Source organism: Coregonus clupeaformis, chromosome 14 (genome assembly GCF_020615455.1).
Source record: "Coregonus clupeaformis isolate EN_2021a chromosome 14, ASM2061545v1, whole genome shotgun sequence".
Lineage (NCBI taxonomy): Eukaryota > Metazoa > Chordata > Actinopteri > Salmoniformes > Salmonidae > Coregonus > Coregonus clupeaformis.
The window spans coordinates 20,013,152-20,031,019 of NC_059205.1; the positions used below are offsets into that span (position 1 = coordinate 20,013,152).

General features: G+C 41.8%; 1 protein-coding gene across 3 annotated transcripts; it reads left to right on the forward strand.

Annotated features, from left to right (window-relative positions):
* The first annotated feature begins 94 nt into the window (after positions 1 to 94).
* Positions 95 to 14,191, forward strand: LOC121581289 (G protein-activated inward rectifier potassium channel 3). 3 transcript variants are annotated; one of them, XM_041896809.1, is made up of 8 exons: positions 95 to 505; positions 2,386 to 2,784; positions 3,606 to 3,816; positions 4,602 to 4,803; positions 8,315 to 8,507; positions 12,189 to 12,386; positions 12,956 to 13,086; positions 13,397 to 14,191. In XM_041896809.1, exons 2-8 carry the CDS (start codon positions 2,496 to 2,498, stop codon positions 13,667 to 13,669), a joined length of 1,497 nt encoding a protein of 498 aa, XP_041752743.1. In that variant the 5' UTR covers positions 95 to 505; positions 2,386 to 2,495; the 3' UTR covers positions 13,670 to 14,191. The 3 variants fall into 3 exon arrangements, with proteins under 3 accessions (XP_041752743.1, XP_041752744.1, XP_041752742.1); XM_041896810.1 differs by having other exon boundaries at positions 95 to 452; XM_041896808.1 differs by having other exon boundaries at positions 95 to 372.
* The last annotated feature ends 3,677 nt before the right edge of the window (positions 14,192 to 17,868 follow it).

Here is a 17,868-nt window from a genome sequence, read left to right on the forward strand (position 1 = left end):
CTATTGAAGAATAGTGGTGGTGATGACGACAGCATTCCCTCGACGGTGACGTCATGATCTAACACCTGCACAGCTGAAGTAATTCATACAACTCTATCTGACGCGGATCGGTGGTGCTGCTTGCACTGTCTGTACCCAATGATCTGTACGGACGAACTTCCACCATCTTAAACTCTTTGAAAACAAACTAGGAAAATACAAGAATATGCTATTTGTCAACACTAAACGGCTTTTTATATAATTAGCCCGCTTTCCATTGAGGATAACATCTAAAAAACAGTCGTTTGGTTGGGGTTGCCTTTGTTTCCTGGTGAGAGAGGAGAGACTGAACTGATGCTTCGTCGAACACCCACCTGATCATCAGAGCCGATGGTAAACATAAAAAATGAGTAGGATTGAACCTGAGCCGACGATCGTCGAGGCTCACTATTGGACCATCGACTCATCTATCTGTAAGGTCCTTATAAATAAAGCCACGGGATAACATATTAGGATAACCATGAAGGTAGCGTTTTAGGCATCCCGACTCCATTTTAACATGAAACACGATTATTATTAATATTAGAATGAAATTAGCCTGATTGCTGTTTTGTGTTCTTATAGGCTATGTATTACAGAATACATTAAAAGTGGCATTGTACATTTTCTGAGTAAGAATAGCCTTCTTACTCGGTAAAAATATTCCTGTAATTCATTGGGCCCCACAACAGACAGACATCTATGACACACACATACACACTCCCCTCACCCCATTCTATTCTTACCTATGCCATAAATATAGATTATTAGACTAAAAGTAATTGGGTGGTTTGAGCAGAGAAGGTTCAGTCAAGGACAGACATCCCAGTAAGCAAAATGAAGTTGAAAATACGTATTTTCCAGACGTTGAAGTTAGGTTCATTTTAGGTTGAATGAAAGGTGAAAATACGTTTTTTTCGGAAGTTTAAAATACATATTTTCCGGACCTTGAACATACATGTTTTCTGGACGTTGAAAATACCTATTTTCCGGACATTGAAAATACCTATTTTCCGGATATTGAAGTTAGGTTAATTTTAGGTTCTGAATGAAAGGTTAAAATACACATTTTCCAGATGTTGAAAATACGTATTTTATGGACGTTGAAATCAGATACATTTTTGCTTCTGAATTAAACTTGAAAAGACGTTGAAAATACTTATTTTTCGGTCATTGAATCTATGGCCAAATTTCAACAGCACACACATTCTCAATGAAGTAAGCATTATAGCCCAATAATAATTTTTAAATCCATGACGAAAGTGGAGCCAATTGAAGATTGTAACATAGAATATTCATTATTGCTCCCATTTGTCACATGCACTCACATGCACTTATGTTAGCTTTTTCAAAAGCTTTAAAACTTGCCGAGATGATGTTCAAAGGAGTCTAACCTACAGAATAAACCAACAGACCACGGACTAACAACATTCTCAGTAACAGTTTAAAAAAGATATTGCTATGACTGTGATATGTTGTTAGTTGAATGCACTGACTGTAAGTCGCTCTGGATAAGAGTGTCTGCTGAATTACCAAATGTAAATGTGAAAACAGAAAAAATCTGAACGAATCATAAACATCTAAGCTATGTTTCACAAGTTTGAACAGTATAGTACGGCACAGTTCAGTACAGTAGAGCACAGTAGAGTAAAGTGCGGTTCAGGAAAGTAGAGTTTTATCCTGTAGAGTAGAGTATAGTACAGTTTAATTCAGTACAGTACAGCAAGCAGTACAGTAGAGTTTAATTCAGTACAGTACAGTAGTGTTTAATTCAGTAGAGTATAGTACAGTACAGTTTAGTTCAATAGAGTACATTCGACTAAAGTAGTGTACAATACAGCACATTATACCGTACTATACTCTACTATGCTCTACTGTACTGAACTATACTGTACTGTACTGAGCACAGTAAAGTAGATGTCTATGATTGGTTCATAATTAGTCCGGTCCGGATCAAATATCTATGTCCATGGACATTGAAATCAAGGCCAGTACGGATCACACCAAAAAAACATTTAAAAGAAGATGGCCGGTCTGGACAGGACCAAAAAAAGATGTCCAAAAGACATCGCCGTTGGTCCGTGCTTATGGGATTGGTATTGAGGACAATTTAGTGAGGGACAGATTCTGCTTCCCAAATGGCATCCTAGTTACTATAGTGTGCACTACTTTTGACCAGGGCTCATAGGGAATAGGCTGCCATTTGGGATACAGTTATTCAGTATAGTGAAGGGCATCAGTTCTGCTCAACACTAGCCCTACAGTCCCTGTAGAAAATATGTACTGAAAGCAGAGCACTTTAACTACGCCACTCTTCTATGATCTCACAATAATAATTTGGATCAATTTCCTTGTTTTGTATCCCAGGACCTTGATGGACAGAACTGGATTAAACGGTCAATAACCATTGGACAGAGTCTGCCATAGGAATAAATTGAGGACCCAGGTACACGAACACACACACACCATCATTCCTGATGGCGCTTGAGAACTCTGCTTTCACCTCGAGGCCAGAGTCCCTCTCTCTCCCCGTGGTGGAGAAAGGGGAGGTGCTGGTGAAAGAGGCTACCGAGGTGGCGGCGTCCACCGGAGTGTTTCATGTGTCCGAGGAACTGGGCCATGTGGTTACCACAGATACCGCCCAGCCCTCCGCTAACAGATCGTGGAAGTCCAAGCTGGCAGAGAGGCAGGCCAATGCAGCATCTGATGAGTACGTTAAGAAGCTGCCCCGGGTGGTGGAGAAGGAGAGGGGCAGATTTGGCTGGGGTGAGTAGTAGTGCTGTTAACTTTAACTGCGTCCCAAATGGCACCCTATTGGCATCCCATAGGGCTCTGGTCAAAAGTAGTGCTCTTTATAGGGAATAAGGTGCCATTTGGGGGACACACTTTCTCTCCCGGGACTATTCTTCTTTTCTGCCCTGAGAGATTGTTGGTGCCACGAGAGTGAATCTATCTAAAAGGAGAGGTTACTAAGCAACCGTCTGACAGTGTTCTGTGACCAATGTAAAAGAGAAATGGTTTTGTGTTTGGCTTTGAATGATTTACACTGACAGACTGTCTGCATCACAAATGGCACCTTATTCTCTATATAGTGCCCTGCCCCTGGTCAAAAGTAGTGCACTATATAGGGAATAGGGTGCCACAGTGCAGTCTGCAGATAGGGGGTTATTGACTATGCACTCTAAATATTATTTTCTCTCCCTCCACACTCATTGACCGAACATGTGTACTTCCTCCCTCCTTATTCTCCTCCTCCAGCATCTCCTCCTCCTCCTCCTCCTCCAGCATCTCCTCCTCCTACTCCTGTGCAAAATGTCTGTTCCTTTGGTTTCTCCCTCAATGATTTGGATATTCTCACAACAACCCCTCTGTCTTCCTATTACTAAGTGCCTTTAGTTCTACTGTCGATATGTCACCTAGTGACTCAACTCCCCTCGATGGCTGCTGGCCCTCACTCACTGTACCCCTCCTCTCTCTCTCTCTCTCTCTCTCTCTCTCTCCCTCTCTCTCCCCTCTCTCTCCCTCTCTCTCTCCCTCTCTCTCCCCTCTCTCTCCCCTCTCTCTCTCGCCTGGCTCCCTGCCTGCAGCTAAGAGACGTAAGAGGCAGCGCTATGTGGAGAAGAATGGCAGATGTAACGTGTCACATGGCAACATGAGGGAGACGTACCGTTATCTGACAGATATCTTCACTACCCTGGTGGACCTCAACTGGCGCTGCTCTCTTTTCGTCTTCGTTATGGCCTACGCCATCACCTGGCTCTTCTTCGGAGCCATCTGGTACCTGATAGCTTACCTCAGGTGAGAGAGACAGAAAGCAGGCCAGGACAGCACTCCCACAAAGCATGCCAGGGGACACTTGGGATGCGTCCCAAATGACACCCTATTCCCTATTATCCGCTCAGTCCCACAGCACTACTTTTATGAATATAGTCACACTTTTTAGAATGCGTCCCAAATGGCACCCTATTCTCTATACACCCTATTCCCCTATGGGCCCTGGTCAAAAGTAGTGCACTAGGGAAGAGGGTGCCATTTCAGACACATCCATGGTATCACTGTCTTGAGAGAATCACTCTAGATCAGGGGTCCCCAATTACATTCAGCTGTGGGCCGATTTTTCTTCTAATGGGCGGTCTGGAGCCCGGAACATAGTTATAAATAATTTGTACACTGCAAATTGACTGTAAGAATCCCAAACAGATATATTTGACAAAAACAGTATAATTTCAAACCTTGATTACATTGGGATACGATCACATATGCCTTTATGCGTAGGAATACTTGGGAACAGATTTCCTAAATTAAAATCACTTTACTACGATTTACTGGTGATTTTACAGTCTTTTATGTCCATCAACAAAAAATAATGAAAAATAAATAAATACATTTTGCTCAGAAAATTTGGGGGCCAAATATAATCACTGCCTATTGGGGAACCCAGCTCTAGATGATGCAATGTATTCTCTGTAGAGCAAGTGGAAGTATATTAGTCAATGGATAGTTTTTTTCACATCCTACATTTTTGTCACCTCTTTGCTTCTCTCCTTCTCTCCCCTTCACTTTCCCTCCCGCCTCCCACCCAGAGGGGATCTAGATCATCTGGAAGATGAGACATGGACACCGTGCGTCAACAACGTGAACGGATTCATCTCGGCCTTCCTCTTCTCTATCGAGACAGAGACCACCATTGGTTACGGCTACCGTGTCATCACTGACCAGTGTCCAGTGGGCACCATGCTGCTCCTGCTCCAGGCCATACTGGGATCTATGGTCAATGCCTTCATGGTGAGACACATGGTCTGCATCTCAAATGGCACCCTATTCCCTCTACTTTTGATCAGAGCCCTATATAGTACAATACTTTTGACCAGAGCCCTATGTAGTGTACTATTTTTGACCAGAGCCCTATGTAGTGTACTATTTTTGACCAGATCCTTCTATTGCAGTGGCATGTATTCTTGGATGTCAAGGGAAGCCAGGCTTCCCCCCCAAAAAAATCAGTGTTTCATGATTTTCCTTCAATTTGCAAGAGGCTGAATGTATCTCACCGGAGAAAGCATCAGAGCGAGCGAAACAGCGCCCCTCTGTCTCTGTATGTGTAGCCCATCTATCTGAAGCTGTCTGGTCAAAAAGAGTAGGACATTGTTGCTGCCCATAACATTGAATGCAAGGGAAGCCAGCAAGCATTTGGCCTCCCTTGGCGTTTCTGTACAAGTACAGTGAGTCAACATGTTTTTCTACTTGCACGAACACACACACAGAAATCAGAACCATTGACAGTCACATCATGCTTACGTTGATTAGACTCAATTGTTTTTGGTATCTTTTAGTTGTCACTGTATTAGACTAAGCATAGGTGATTTGATGATGTTGAAATGGTGCTGGAATAGTGGAGGCAGCTCCACTTTTCTTTGCGACTTGATGGAATTCTCCATGTTTCTAAATCAATAGTTGTTTAGTAGTCCGAAAATGTCGTAAACATTAACTTGCTTGACCATGCTGTAGGTCATGTAACTGTTAATTACATGCAACATGCTTTGTGGACTTCACCGGACAGAGGTTGCTCTCCGGTTTTGTGATGAAACAAAGGTGTTGTTGAATTCCTTCTGCCACTGTGTCTTCTTATTATCTCAGCCTTAGGCCTATATATCACAGTGGCAAGGCATATGAACTAACAGATTATAGAGCAAACAACACAATTATCACAACACATCGTTTATAATATGACTTTTTTTTCTGGCTTCCCCAGTGATTTTACCCACGCACCGCTACTGCTAAATAGTGCACTTATTTTGACTAGAATCCTATAGTCAAAAGTAGTAGTATATTGAACTTGGACTTTACTACTATAGCCCATAGATACGCATTGTATAACACATTCATAAATGGCAAAAAAAGACAGTCAAAAAATAAATAATAAGGAATAAGGTTTTGAAATGTCTGTCCTATATCTAGGAGATATAAGCAAGCTCAGGAAATATTGTAGTTTTTTTGGACACATATTTAAGCCCTTATTTTTGGTGGTACAAAACTACCTCCATACTTCCATTTGTTTGCATGGGTTTCCTTCAAAACGGAGAACACCATCGTGAGAGTCTCCCCTTTCCATAGTGGGGTCATATTAGTTTGTAGCTCAAACGGTTCAGACACTACAGACAGAGGTTGGCACATCAGCCTTACCTACTTCAGACGAGTCCCGTGACACTTGTGGGGGTTGTAGAGCAAAACGGAGAACACCATCATGTTCGTGAGAGTCTTCCCTTATTAGAGTGGTCATAATAAAGACATTTTTGTGAGAAGACCGATTTTCGGGATGTCCCATTGTCTGACAAACACAGCTGTAGCTCGGCCACCTTCCACTGCAGATGCGGAAGGCCGACATAAGCGGATGCTGTGGATTGAGACGCAGCCCATGCAAAAAACCTGTTACAGTATCTCTAGCTTCAACTGACGGATTTTGATGGTTATTTTTTTTTTTTTATGTTACATAGATTGACGCACGGGTGCGTTAATAGACTCTTAAGGTTACATTTCGAATAATTTCTGAGTAACAATTAAGTACCTTACTGTGATTGTTTTAAATAAAAATGGTCAAAAAGAAACCAAAATAGCTTCTTAGCAAAGAGCAATTTCTCAAGCAAAAATGTTGCTAGGACTGTCTGGGAGTGGTCTTATTGGGGAGGGAAAAAATGTAAACTAGCTGTTATTGGCAGAGAGGTTTGGAACTCTCTTTTTATTGGTCTATTAACTAATTTACCGCTTGGTGATGTCACCATTCAGACCAAAACTCCATCTCACCAAAACAGGCTGACATTTCAGTCGGTCTTTTCAAACAGCTCTTACACTAAAAGAGCGTCATCATAATGTTCACAATTTCATAGTATTATTCCAACCTCATAGTCAGTGGTGTAGTGGAGGGTATACCCACTTCTTCTGGTGGGCATTATGTATGCTCATTTCTTAATCCCCACAATGCGTATCTAAGTAGTGTAATGGAGGTATACGCAGCATCAATGAATAAGGCTGATGGAACAGATCAGAATGTTTTGCTTAAAATGTTGATAAACTATTATTTATTCACATGTTAAGCACAGCAATGTGCACATGGAGGTAGGCCTATGCACATGTGTTCAAAAATGCAATCTGCAGGAACATTTGCAGTTTCATGGACAGAGATGGAAATATCATTAGACATTTTGAAAGAGGTGAGATCTAAAGATGCAACAACTATCATGGGCTGCTAATATGACTAGGATAATTCCTTTGGATGCTAGACAAGGAAAGAAAGTTGATTTGAAAACCAATAGAACAAGAGAGCACATATGAGGAAGTATTTATAAAATAATTGCCTCCATGTTTCAATGGTTGAATTTTGTCTATAGGCTACTTTGAAACAAGAAGTAAGACATGCCTCATAATAGGAGGTAAAACGGCCAGGTTTCAAACAACTAAGGAACAGGAAAAATATATCGCTGCTAATGATAGGCCTAACCGTCTTCTGGTAAATGGAAAGGCTTTCCCAAAAACCTTCTCAATTAAATGTTAAAGAGAAACGTTTTTTTTTTTGTAAAAAAGATCAAGGACGATAAGTGTTTCCAATGAGATCATCAACCAATTAGTAGACAGTTAGGAGGCAATTAGTAGGCAATGCCTACTTATAATTGGTTAAAATCACACGACTCACACCGATGATGTCATTGGAAACACTTATCTTCCTCTATCTTTTTTACTACAAAACATAGAAACGTGCAATTTTCACATACATTATGTTGATGTTGGGGTGGTGCTGGCAGAATGATATTGTGATTATTTGCATCAATCCAGTGGCAATTTATTTTGCAAACTCCATCTCATGGAACACCGCAAACCAAACAACAGTGCTAGGTGCCTGCACAGTTGAATTAAAGGGTAGGCCTAACTACAATCAAAAATGTCAATTTCATAGATTTTTCCCAGACCTCAAAAGTGGTCTCCTAATGTGGTTTAAGCATTGCTGTGGACGTAGAACATCCAATTTAGTTGTTTTTCTATTTTAAAAAGTGTGACTTTGAGAGCGAAATCCTTGAAAAATTGAAAACCTGTGAATATCTGACTCAGTTGACAGCCTCATTTATCTATCAATAGTAGGCCGCTATTAGCCTACAAAATCGGTGATGGCTGCTGAGGGGAGGACGGCTCATAATAATGGCTGGAACGGCGCAAATGGAATGGTATCAAACACATGGAAACCACAGGACAATCACATATTTGACTGCACTGGGCCTTTAAGTAATCTTTTTCTTCATCTTTTGATCAGGTGGGCTGTATGTTTGTGAAGATCTCTCAGCCCAATAAGCGTGCGGAGACCCTGGTTTTTTCTAAGAATGCAGTGATCTCTCTGAGAGACGACAAACTGTGTCTGATGTTCCGGGTGGGGGACCTGCGCAGCTCCCACATTGTAGGGGCCAACATGAGGGCCAAACTCATCAAGTCTAAACAGACTCAGGAAGGTGAGGCTAATATACCATCCATCGCCATTCAAGGGGATGCATCCCAAATGGCACCCTATTCCCTATATAGTGCACGACTTTTGGTTAAAAAATAGTGCACTATATGGGGAATAGGGTACCATTTGGGATGCGGGAATAGGGTACCATTTGGGATGCAGAATACACATATACTCTATTTCTGTCTACTATGGAAGCATTCAGAAAATATTCAGACCCCTTCCCTTTTTCTACTTTTTGTTACGTTACAGCCTTATTCTAAAATTGATTAAATAATTGTTTTCCCTCATCAATCTATACACAATACACCATAATGACAAAGCGAAAACAGGTTTTTAGAAATGTTTGAACATTTATTAAAATGAAAAAAACGATGCCTTATTTACGTAAGTATTCAGACACTTTGCTATGAGACTCGAAATTGAGCTCAGGTGCATTCTGTTTCCATTGATCATCCTTGAGATGTTTCTACAACTTGATTAGAGTCCACCTGTGGTAAATTCAATTGATTGGACATGATTTGGAAAGGCACACACCTGTCTATATAAGGTCCCACAGTTAACAGTGCATGTCAGAGCAAAAACCAAACCATGAGGTCGAAGGAATTGTCCGTAGAGCTCCGAGACAGGATTGTGTCGAGGCACAGATCTGGGGAAGGGTACCAAAACATTTCTGCAGCATTGAAGGTCCCCAAGAACACAGTGGCCTCCATAATTTTTAAATGGAATAAGTCCATTTAGTCTATTCCTAGAGCTGGCCGCCCGGCCAAACTGAGCAATTGAGGGAGAAGGGCCTTGGTCAGGGAGGTGACCAAGCACCCGATGGTCACTCTGACAGAGCTCCAGAGTTCCTCTGTGGAGATGGGAGAACCTTCCAGAAGGACAACCATCTCTGCAGCACTCCACCAATCAGGCCGTATTGGTAGAGTGGCCATACGGAAGCCACTCCTCAGTAAAAGATACATGACTTCCCGCTTGGAATTTGCCAAAAGGCACCTAAAGGACTCTCAGACCATGAGAAACAAGATTCTCTGGTCTGATGAAACCAAGATTGAACTCTTTGGCTTGAATGCCAAGCGTCACATCTGGAGGAAACCTGGCACCATCCCTACGGTGAACCATGTTGGTGGCAGCATCATGCTGTGAAGATGTTTTTCAGCGGCAGGGACTAGGAGACTAGTCAGGATCGAGGGAAAGATGAAAGGAGCAGAACAGAGACATCCTTGATGAGAACCTGCTCCAGAGCACTCAGGACCTCAGACTGGGGCGAAGGTTAACCTTCCAACAGGACATCAACCCCAAGCACACAGCCAAGACAACGCAGGAGTGGCTTCGGGACAAGTCTCTGAATGTCCTTCAGTGGCCCAGCCAGAGCCAGGACTTGAACCTGATCTAACATCTCTGGAGAGACCTGAAAATAGCTGTGCAGCGATGCTCCACATCCAATCTGAAGAGAAGAATGGGAGAAACTCCCCAAATATAGGTGTGTCAAGCTTGTTGCATCATACTCAAGAAGACTCGAGGCTGTAATCGCTGCCAAAGGTGTTTCAACAAAGTATTGAGTAAAGGGTCTGAATACTTATGTAAATGTGATATTTCAGTTTTTCATTTTTAACAAATTAGCAAAATTTCTAAAAACCTATTTTTGCTTTGTCATTATGGGGTATTGTGTGTAGATTAATGAGGTGGGGGGGACAATTTAATCAATTTTAGAATAACGCTGTAATGTAACAAAATGTGGAAAAAGTAAAGGGGTCAGAATACTTTCCAAATGCACTGTGTGTGTGTGTGTGTGTGTGTGTGTGTGTGTGTGTGTGTGTGTGTGTGTGTGTGTGTGTGTGTGTGTGTGTGTGTGTGTGTGTGTGTGTGTGTGTGTGTGTGTGTGTGTGTGTGTGTGTGTGTGTGTGTATATACAGTACCAGTCAAAAGTTTGGACACACCTTCTCATTCCAGGGTTTTTCTTTATTTTTACTATTTTCTACAATGTAGAATAATAGTGAAGACATCAAAACTATGAAATAACACATTTGGAATCATGTAGTAACCAAAAAAGTGTTAACCAAATCAAAAATATATTTTAGATTCTTCAAAGTAGCCACCCTTTGCCTTGATGACAGCTTTGTACACTCTTGGCATTCTCTCAACCGGCTTCACATGGAATGCTTTTCCAACAGTCTTGAAGGAGTTCCCACATCCTGAGCACTTGTTGGCTACTTTTCCTAAACTCTGCGGTCCAACTCATCCCAAACCATCTCAATTGGGTTGAGGTCGGGTGATTGTGGAGGCCAGGTCATCTGATGCAGCACTCCATCACTCTCCTTCTTAGTCAAATAGCCCTTACACAGCATGGAGGTGTGTTGGGTCATTGTCCTGTTGAAAAACAAATGATAGTCCCACTAAGCGCAAACCAGATGGGATGGCGTATCGCAGCAGAATGCTGTGGTAGCCATGCTGGTTAAGTGTGCCTTGAATTCTAAATAAATCACAGACAGTGTCACCAGCAAAGCACCCCCACACCATAACACCTCCTCCTCCATGCTTTACGGTGGGAAATACACATGCGGAGATCATCCGTTCACACACACCGCGTCTCACAAAGACACAGCAGTTGGAACCAAAAATCTCAAATTTGGATTCCAGACCAAAGGACAAATTTCCATCGGTCTAATATCCATTGCTCGTGTTTCTTGGCCCAAGCAAGTCTCTTCTTCTTATTGGTGTCCTTTAGTAGTGGTTTATTTGCAGCAATCGACCATGAAGGCCTGATTCACACAGTCTCCTCTGAACAGTTGATGTTGAGATGTGTCTGTTACTTGAACTCTGTGAAGCATTTATTTGGGCTGCAATTTCTGAGGCTGGTAACTCTAATGAACTTATCCTCTGCAGCAGAAGTACCTCTGGGTCTTTCATTCCTGTGGCAGTCCTCATGGGAGCCAGTTTCATCATAGCGCTTGATGGTTTTTATGACTGCACTTAAAGAAACTTTCAAAGTTCTTGAAATTTTCCGGATTGACTGACCTTCATGTCTTAAAGTAATGATGGACTGTCGTTTCTCTTTGCTTATTTGAGCTGTTCTTGCCATAATATGGACTTGGTCTTTTACCAAATAGGGCTATCTTCTGTATACCCACCCCCTACCTTGTCACAACACAACTGATTGGCTCAAACGCATTAAGAAGGAAAGAAATTCCACAAATTAACTTTGAAGAAGGCACACCTGTTAATTGAAATGCATTCCAGGTGACTACCTCATGAAGCTGGTTGAGAGAATGCCAAGAGTGTGCAAAGCTGTCATCAAGGCAAAGGGTGGTTACTTTGAAGAATCTCAAATATAAAAATGTGTTTAACACTTTTTTGGTTACTACATGATTCCATATGTGTTATTTCATAGTTTTGATGTCTTAACTATTATTCTACAATGTAGAAAATAGCAAAAATAAAGAAAAACCCAGGAATGAGTAGGTGTGTCCAAACTTTATATATATATATATATATGCTCACTAAGGGCATATTTCCTGGACACAGATTAAGCCTAGTCCTGGACTGAACCTAGCCCTGAAGGTCTCATAACTCACTTCTCACCTGCTCTCTCATGCTCCCCCTCTCCTCATCTCGCCCTGCCTCTCCATCTCTCCTCCTATCCATCTCACCCCCTCTCGCCCTCTCCTCCTCTCTCCCTCTCCAGGTGAGTTTATCCCTCTGGACCAGACAGACATCAGTGTGGGTTTTGAGACAGGGGACGACCGCCTGTTCCTGGTGTCTCCGCTGGTCATCTCCCACGAGATCGACTCCCACTCGCCCTTCTGGGACATGTCTCAAGGCCAGCTGGAGAAAGACGATTTCGAAATGGTCGTCATCCTGGAGGGAATGGTGGAGGCCACAGGTTAGTCCATGGTTGCGTCTCAAATGGCGCCCTATTCAATATATAGTGCACAACTTTTGACAAGGGCCCAAAGGCAATAGGGTTGTCATCCTGGAAAGAATGGTGGAGGCCACTGGTTAGTCCATTTCCTGAATCCCAAATGGCAACCTATTAAAAAACAAGTGTAAAACCGCACACTAGAAAAGACAGGCAACCGACTTAATTTATTTTTCATTTGCAGTGAATCAACGGACAACGCATTTCGTTACAGATCTTCAGGTTCACATACGCACACCATATTTATTCACAGTTTGTATACTATTTGAACTATGCCTCTGCCTGTTCTCATGATCTGTTATGAGACTGTTGTACAGTGTGGTGCACCCACAGAGATCCTACACACACACACACAAAACAGTGAATTCTATGATATCTATGGGTGCACCATGCTTTGAAAGTGGAAGTGCCTTCACTGCCCACTGAGAAAAGATTTGCTTAGTCATCATAGTAGCTGAAGGGGAGCTGCCAGGGGAGGTTAATACAGTATGTGTTCTCACTATGGGTGGGTGTGTGTTTGTTGGCACCCCCAGGTATGACGTGCCAGGCGCGGAGCTCTTACCTGGCAGATGAGGTCCAGTGGGGTCACAGGTTCAGCCCTATGATGTCACTGGCCGAAGGGTTCTTTGACATCGACTATGGCGCCTTCCATCAAACCTTTGCGGTAAGAACACACACACAACACTCCAGAAAGCAGCAAGGGCCGCGGTGTGCTAGCAATCACCTGCTGGATGTCGACGAGTGGTGGCGATTCAACATGTGGAAATAAACAGCTGCTTTTAATTATGTACCTGGCTATGTGCATCACTGCCACTAGAACAGAACAGAACAAAACAACACAGTTAACCGTTTGTCCCTCTGGTATGTTTTCTCTTTTACTCTTGTCATGTCACCAAAATGATTTTACCCTGATTTTTAACGTCTTCTTTCAAGTTGTGTCTGATAACTGCAGCTCATAACTATTTTTCCCTTAGGTGGGCACTCCCTCCTGCTCAGCGCACGAACTCTCATTGGCTGCGGCCCGATTGGAGGCTCATCTGTATTGGTCGATCTCCAGTAAGTTGGATGAAGAGAAATGGGAGGGATCTTCTCTAACCAACCAATCAGGGAAGCAGCTAGACAATGGGAAAGGAGGGGTCGTTGGCCCCACATTTATTGTCGGAGAGATCACTGGAATACAAGAGCAGTCAGGACCAGGAGAGTTGAATGGTTGTGTCACCACTGACCAGTCAGAATCAGAGGCCTAAAGTAGATCTGGTGGAGTTCCAAAATGGCACCCTATTCCCTATATAGTGCATACCTTTGACCAAAGCCCTGGTCAAAAGTTGGGCACTAAATGGGGAATGGTGTGCCATTTTGGGACATACTCTCCATGACATGACAGGAGGACCCACAACTAAAGTACTGAAATTACTTTTAGCTAATGAATAGTATACAGCCATAGAACATTTGTTCCCAAGGGAGAGATGGGTGGTTTAAAAAGTCTCATTGCTACTTCATTGCTTTGTTTAATAACACTGACTAGAAATGACAAATTATATTAATTACATTTTGTCTTTAATTTCTTGGGTGATATTTAATTCTTACCATGAGTGTCTGTGCTATACTATAATTATATTTTCTCTTCTGTTGTTATTGCTCCGATCATCTCTGCCAACATACATTATATTAATTAATACACTGTTATTTCAAATAATTAAGTATTGACAATTCTTAGTCAGGAAAGAGGATGTTCAGCCAGGTAAGATACTGGATTGTTCAGAGACATAGAAAGAGAAGCATGTTTTGGAACATTCTGGAACATTCAGAGAAATAGAAGCATGTCATGTTTTGTCTGAATGGGGGAGTCAATGTATAAAAAGGAAAGATGTATTACAGATAATGTGATAGAGTGTGATAGAAGAGAACATGTATGTTTTTCACTTTAACATTTATAAAGGAATAGATAGAAATTGTATCTCTAAATCTCTGTATCTAAAAAAACAAAATAAGGATTGTTTTAAAATATATATAGAAGTCTACGTTAAGAATGGATGACATTAAAACAACTGCCGTTTTGTGATTCATTTAGCTGTAAAATCATTACTGTGTTCAATTAAATGTTCACATCACAAGTACTGTAGCTTATCACTGACCCCATCCCAATAGGGTGAGTAGTGGAAGTATTCATCCAACAAGCTTTGAGAAAAAACCAAGCATTTGCTCTCTTGGGAATGTTTCAATGCGCTTTCACATAGAATGTAAGTAGCACAATTAAATATTTTCTTTCGATAGCCTCATAGGATTTAAGCACAACAGTGTCCTGCTCAGCTCAGCTCAGCCCAGCCTCCTGCTTCTGCTGCGGTGTACATATGTGAGCGTTTTTAATATAGAAAAATTACATCTATAAGAATTAATAAACTATATTCCACACCAACTTTCTTCATCTTTGCCCCTCACTTTTATCAATGTGGTCATTATTGCACTTTGCACTGTTAATCCTTGGGGGTACACTGTTTCACTGAACAATTTCACTTCTATCTCTCAATCCATTTGTCCAACAATTTGTTTTGTGTGAGACAATCTGGGTTAGATAGAGTCTATTGGCAATACTTGACAAATCAGAAGTTGCCAGTTCACTCAATGTAGCACAGCATCTGTGAGAAGAGACTAGTGTACCAGTTCACCAATCCCTATGATGAAATCCCTATCTTGTCCTCACGATGGCACTGAAGAGCTCAGGCCTGTTGGCTGGAACAGTGAGGGGTCCCCGCTGTTTCCTAGGCAACAGGTCATGCTCAGGGAGATGGTAATCACTAGTTACCCTCAGCAACAAAGGCATTATGTTAAAACCCAACCTATTCTACAATTTATATTCTTAAAATATGATTTTAAACCTAACCCTAACCACACTGCTAACCTTATGCCTCATCCTCGTTCACGCAAGACGAGGATGATGAAGATGATTGTAAGGTAAGGCATTGCTAACATTCAACATTGAGATAAGCTGGACTTCTTTTGTGTAAACAAACTTGCTAATAAAACTTTTTTGGCAAACAAACATAACGTTACAACTTCTCCAGTTGAGTTAGCAAGATCCTATTCAATTACTAGAGTGGCTATGTCATAAACCCTCAGTTCCAGAATGCGGTGAAAATAGCAGCCATTTGGAGAAATCCAAAACCAGTCTAATTGGATGAATGGCAGGAGAGGCATAGGTGATGCATTTCCTGATTTCACTTATGCAGGAAAATGAAAGTAAGTGTCACGAATTCAGCCGAGGCTGCCCCTCCTCCTTGCTCGGGCATGCTTCGGCGTTCTTCGTCACCGGAGTACTAGCTGCTACCGATCCATGTTTCTATGTTCTACTTGTTTTGTCTGTATCGGTCTCACCTGTTTCCCATCATGTAATTATGTCTTCCCTATTTAACCCTCTGGCTCACACTGTGTGTTGTGCGTGTTTGTTCATGTTTTGGTTGTCGTATGTGAGCGGGTTTGTGCCTCGCTGCGTGGAGGTATGTTCATTAAGATACCTACGAGAAAACCTACGAGTAAAGTACGTTTTTCGATTAGCTCTGTGTCCTACCGCATTACACTGACGCCTTGAAAGTAAGGCATGTGATATCAGAAATTGTGTAATAGAAATATTGTCAATCTAATAAAAAGACAAACATAATATTGTCATATCCTTATACAGTTTATATAGGTTTTATGCCAATTTGCTGTATAAATAGCCTCTAGACTAGAATATATGTAAACAGACCATAAATGCCTCAATTCTTGTTGTGTGTTATTAGGCTGTGAGTGTTACATGAGACAATATCACTACCTGTTGCATTTACAACTTGTCTAAGTCCTATCACTGATTTCAGCCAGTGTATGGCTGTGGATTGACGGCATTGTTTGAATGGAATGTTGGTATATTGGCAGTTAATTTGAAAAATGTATGGAATGGCTGGCTAGCTAGCTAACAAACATACAGTGCATATACATTCTTCAAATTCATTGTTTTACACAGTATCTTATCACAGCACTCGCAAACAACGGTTGACCAACTCCCTTACCAAAATGGCTTAGCTGAGTCAGGACAAAAAGTCCCTTCATATCAGGGCAATAACAACCTTTTAAGTGACAAAAAGGCACCCTATTCCCTATAGGGCACTACTTTTGACCGGAACCCATAGGGCTCTGATCAAAGTAGTGCACTACATAGGGACCAGGGTGCCATTTGGGACGCAAACATTCATAACAAGCAGTGTATGCTGTAGGTATAACAGCCTATGCAAAGAAGGACAGTAAAGCCATCTGGAGTGAGGCTTAGGGGTTAAGGTTACAATTATGGTAAGAATTAGGGTGAGGGAAAATATCATTTTGAATGGAAATCAATTTTAGGTCCCCACAAGGATAGTAAAACACATATTGTGTGTGTGTGCATGCATGCCATGCGTGTTGATATGAGTGATAATGTGCTATAATGATTATTACTGAGTCAGATTGTTTGTGTTGTTGTTCAGGTATGACATAGTGTTGAAGCAGAGTGTTGGGACAGAGGACATGTTTCTTGGATGAGCAGAAAGGAGCAACAGAGGACATGTTTCTTGGGATGACCAGAAAGTAGCTACTATAGCGGCCAACTCTAATGCAATTTATCTTCTTGAATCTATTACTTGACTTACTTGACTTACTCATAAGGAACATAAGCAATTGACGAATGGAATGTCCTCCATCACGGTTCAGGGAAAAAATGTATTACACCCATCTGAAATTCTAGTGCAGAAATATATTAACTTTTTCCCTGCCAGACACCAAAGCAACAGATATAGTCCTGGATGGATGTGAAGGAGAAATTCCTTGATCTGCGAACACCAAACTTCTAAGTTGCTTGCCTGTCATCCTTCTGCAAAGAGTTCCAGGTTATCAATCCACTGCCAGAAAACGCTTTGCCACGATTTGCTGACCTCCTCTCGTGTTTTATCTCTATCTAAAAGTGTTTTATCTCTATCTAAAACATCTGTCATCTCAGCCATGACTGAAAATCCCCTCTTTATCTCTCCCTTTCTCTGTCTGTCTGTCGGTCTCTGTCTGACTGTCTGTTTGACACACACACAATTTCTCTGTCTCGCTCTTTTTTCCCCTCTCATTAAATCCTTACTTATCTCTTGACAGTAAACTGGGCCTACACCTTCCGCACCCAGTACACAGTCAGGAGGAAAAAGCCCAGTTCTACAATGAAAGACAGGAGCTGGAGGTCACGCTACCCATGAACAGCTTCATGGACCAAAGCAACCTGCAATGAATGACAGTTAGGATGAAATAGCCAATATTATACAAACTGCACTACAACACTTTTTCTGCAATTCCACCAAAGGACATTGCACCAGTGCTTGGCCTAAAGACGCAGGCTTTTGTTACCAATGCATGTAACAGGCTTGAGTTGAGAGGGGTAGGTAGGAATGTGCACAGGTGA

Coding starts and splice junctions, on each gene's coding strand:
- LOC121581289 (XM_041896809.1), top strand. CDS start 2,496: ATGGCGCTTGAGAACTCTGCTTTCACCTCGAGGCCAGAGTCCCTCTCT. Junction 12,387..12,955: donor GGGAATGGTGGAGGCCACAG/GTTAGTCCATGG, acceptor TGGCACCCCCAG/GTATGACGTGCCAGGCGCGG. Junction 13,087..13,396: donor CCTTCCATCAAACCTTTGCG/GTAAGAACACAC, acceptor TTTTTCCCTTAG/GTGGGCACTCCCTCCTGCTC.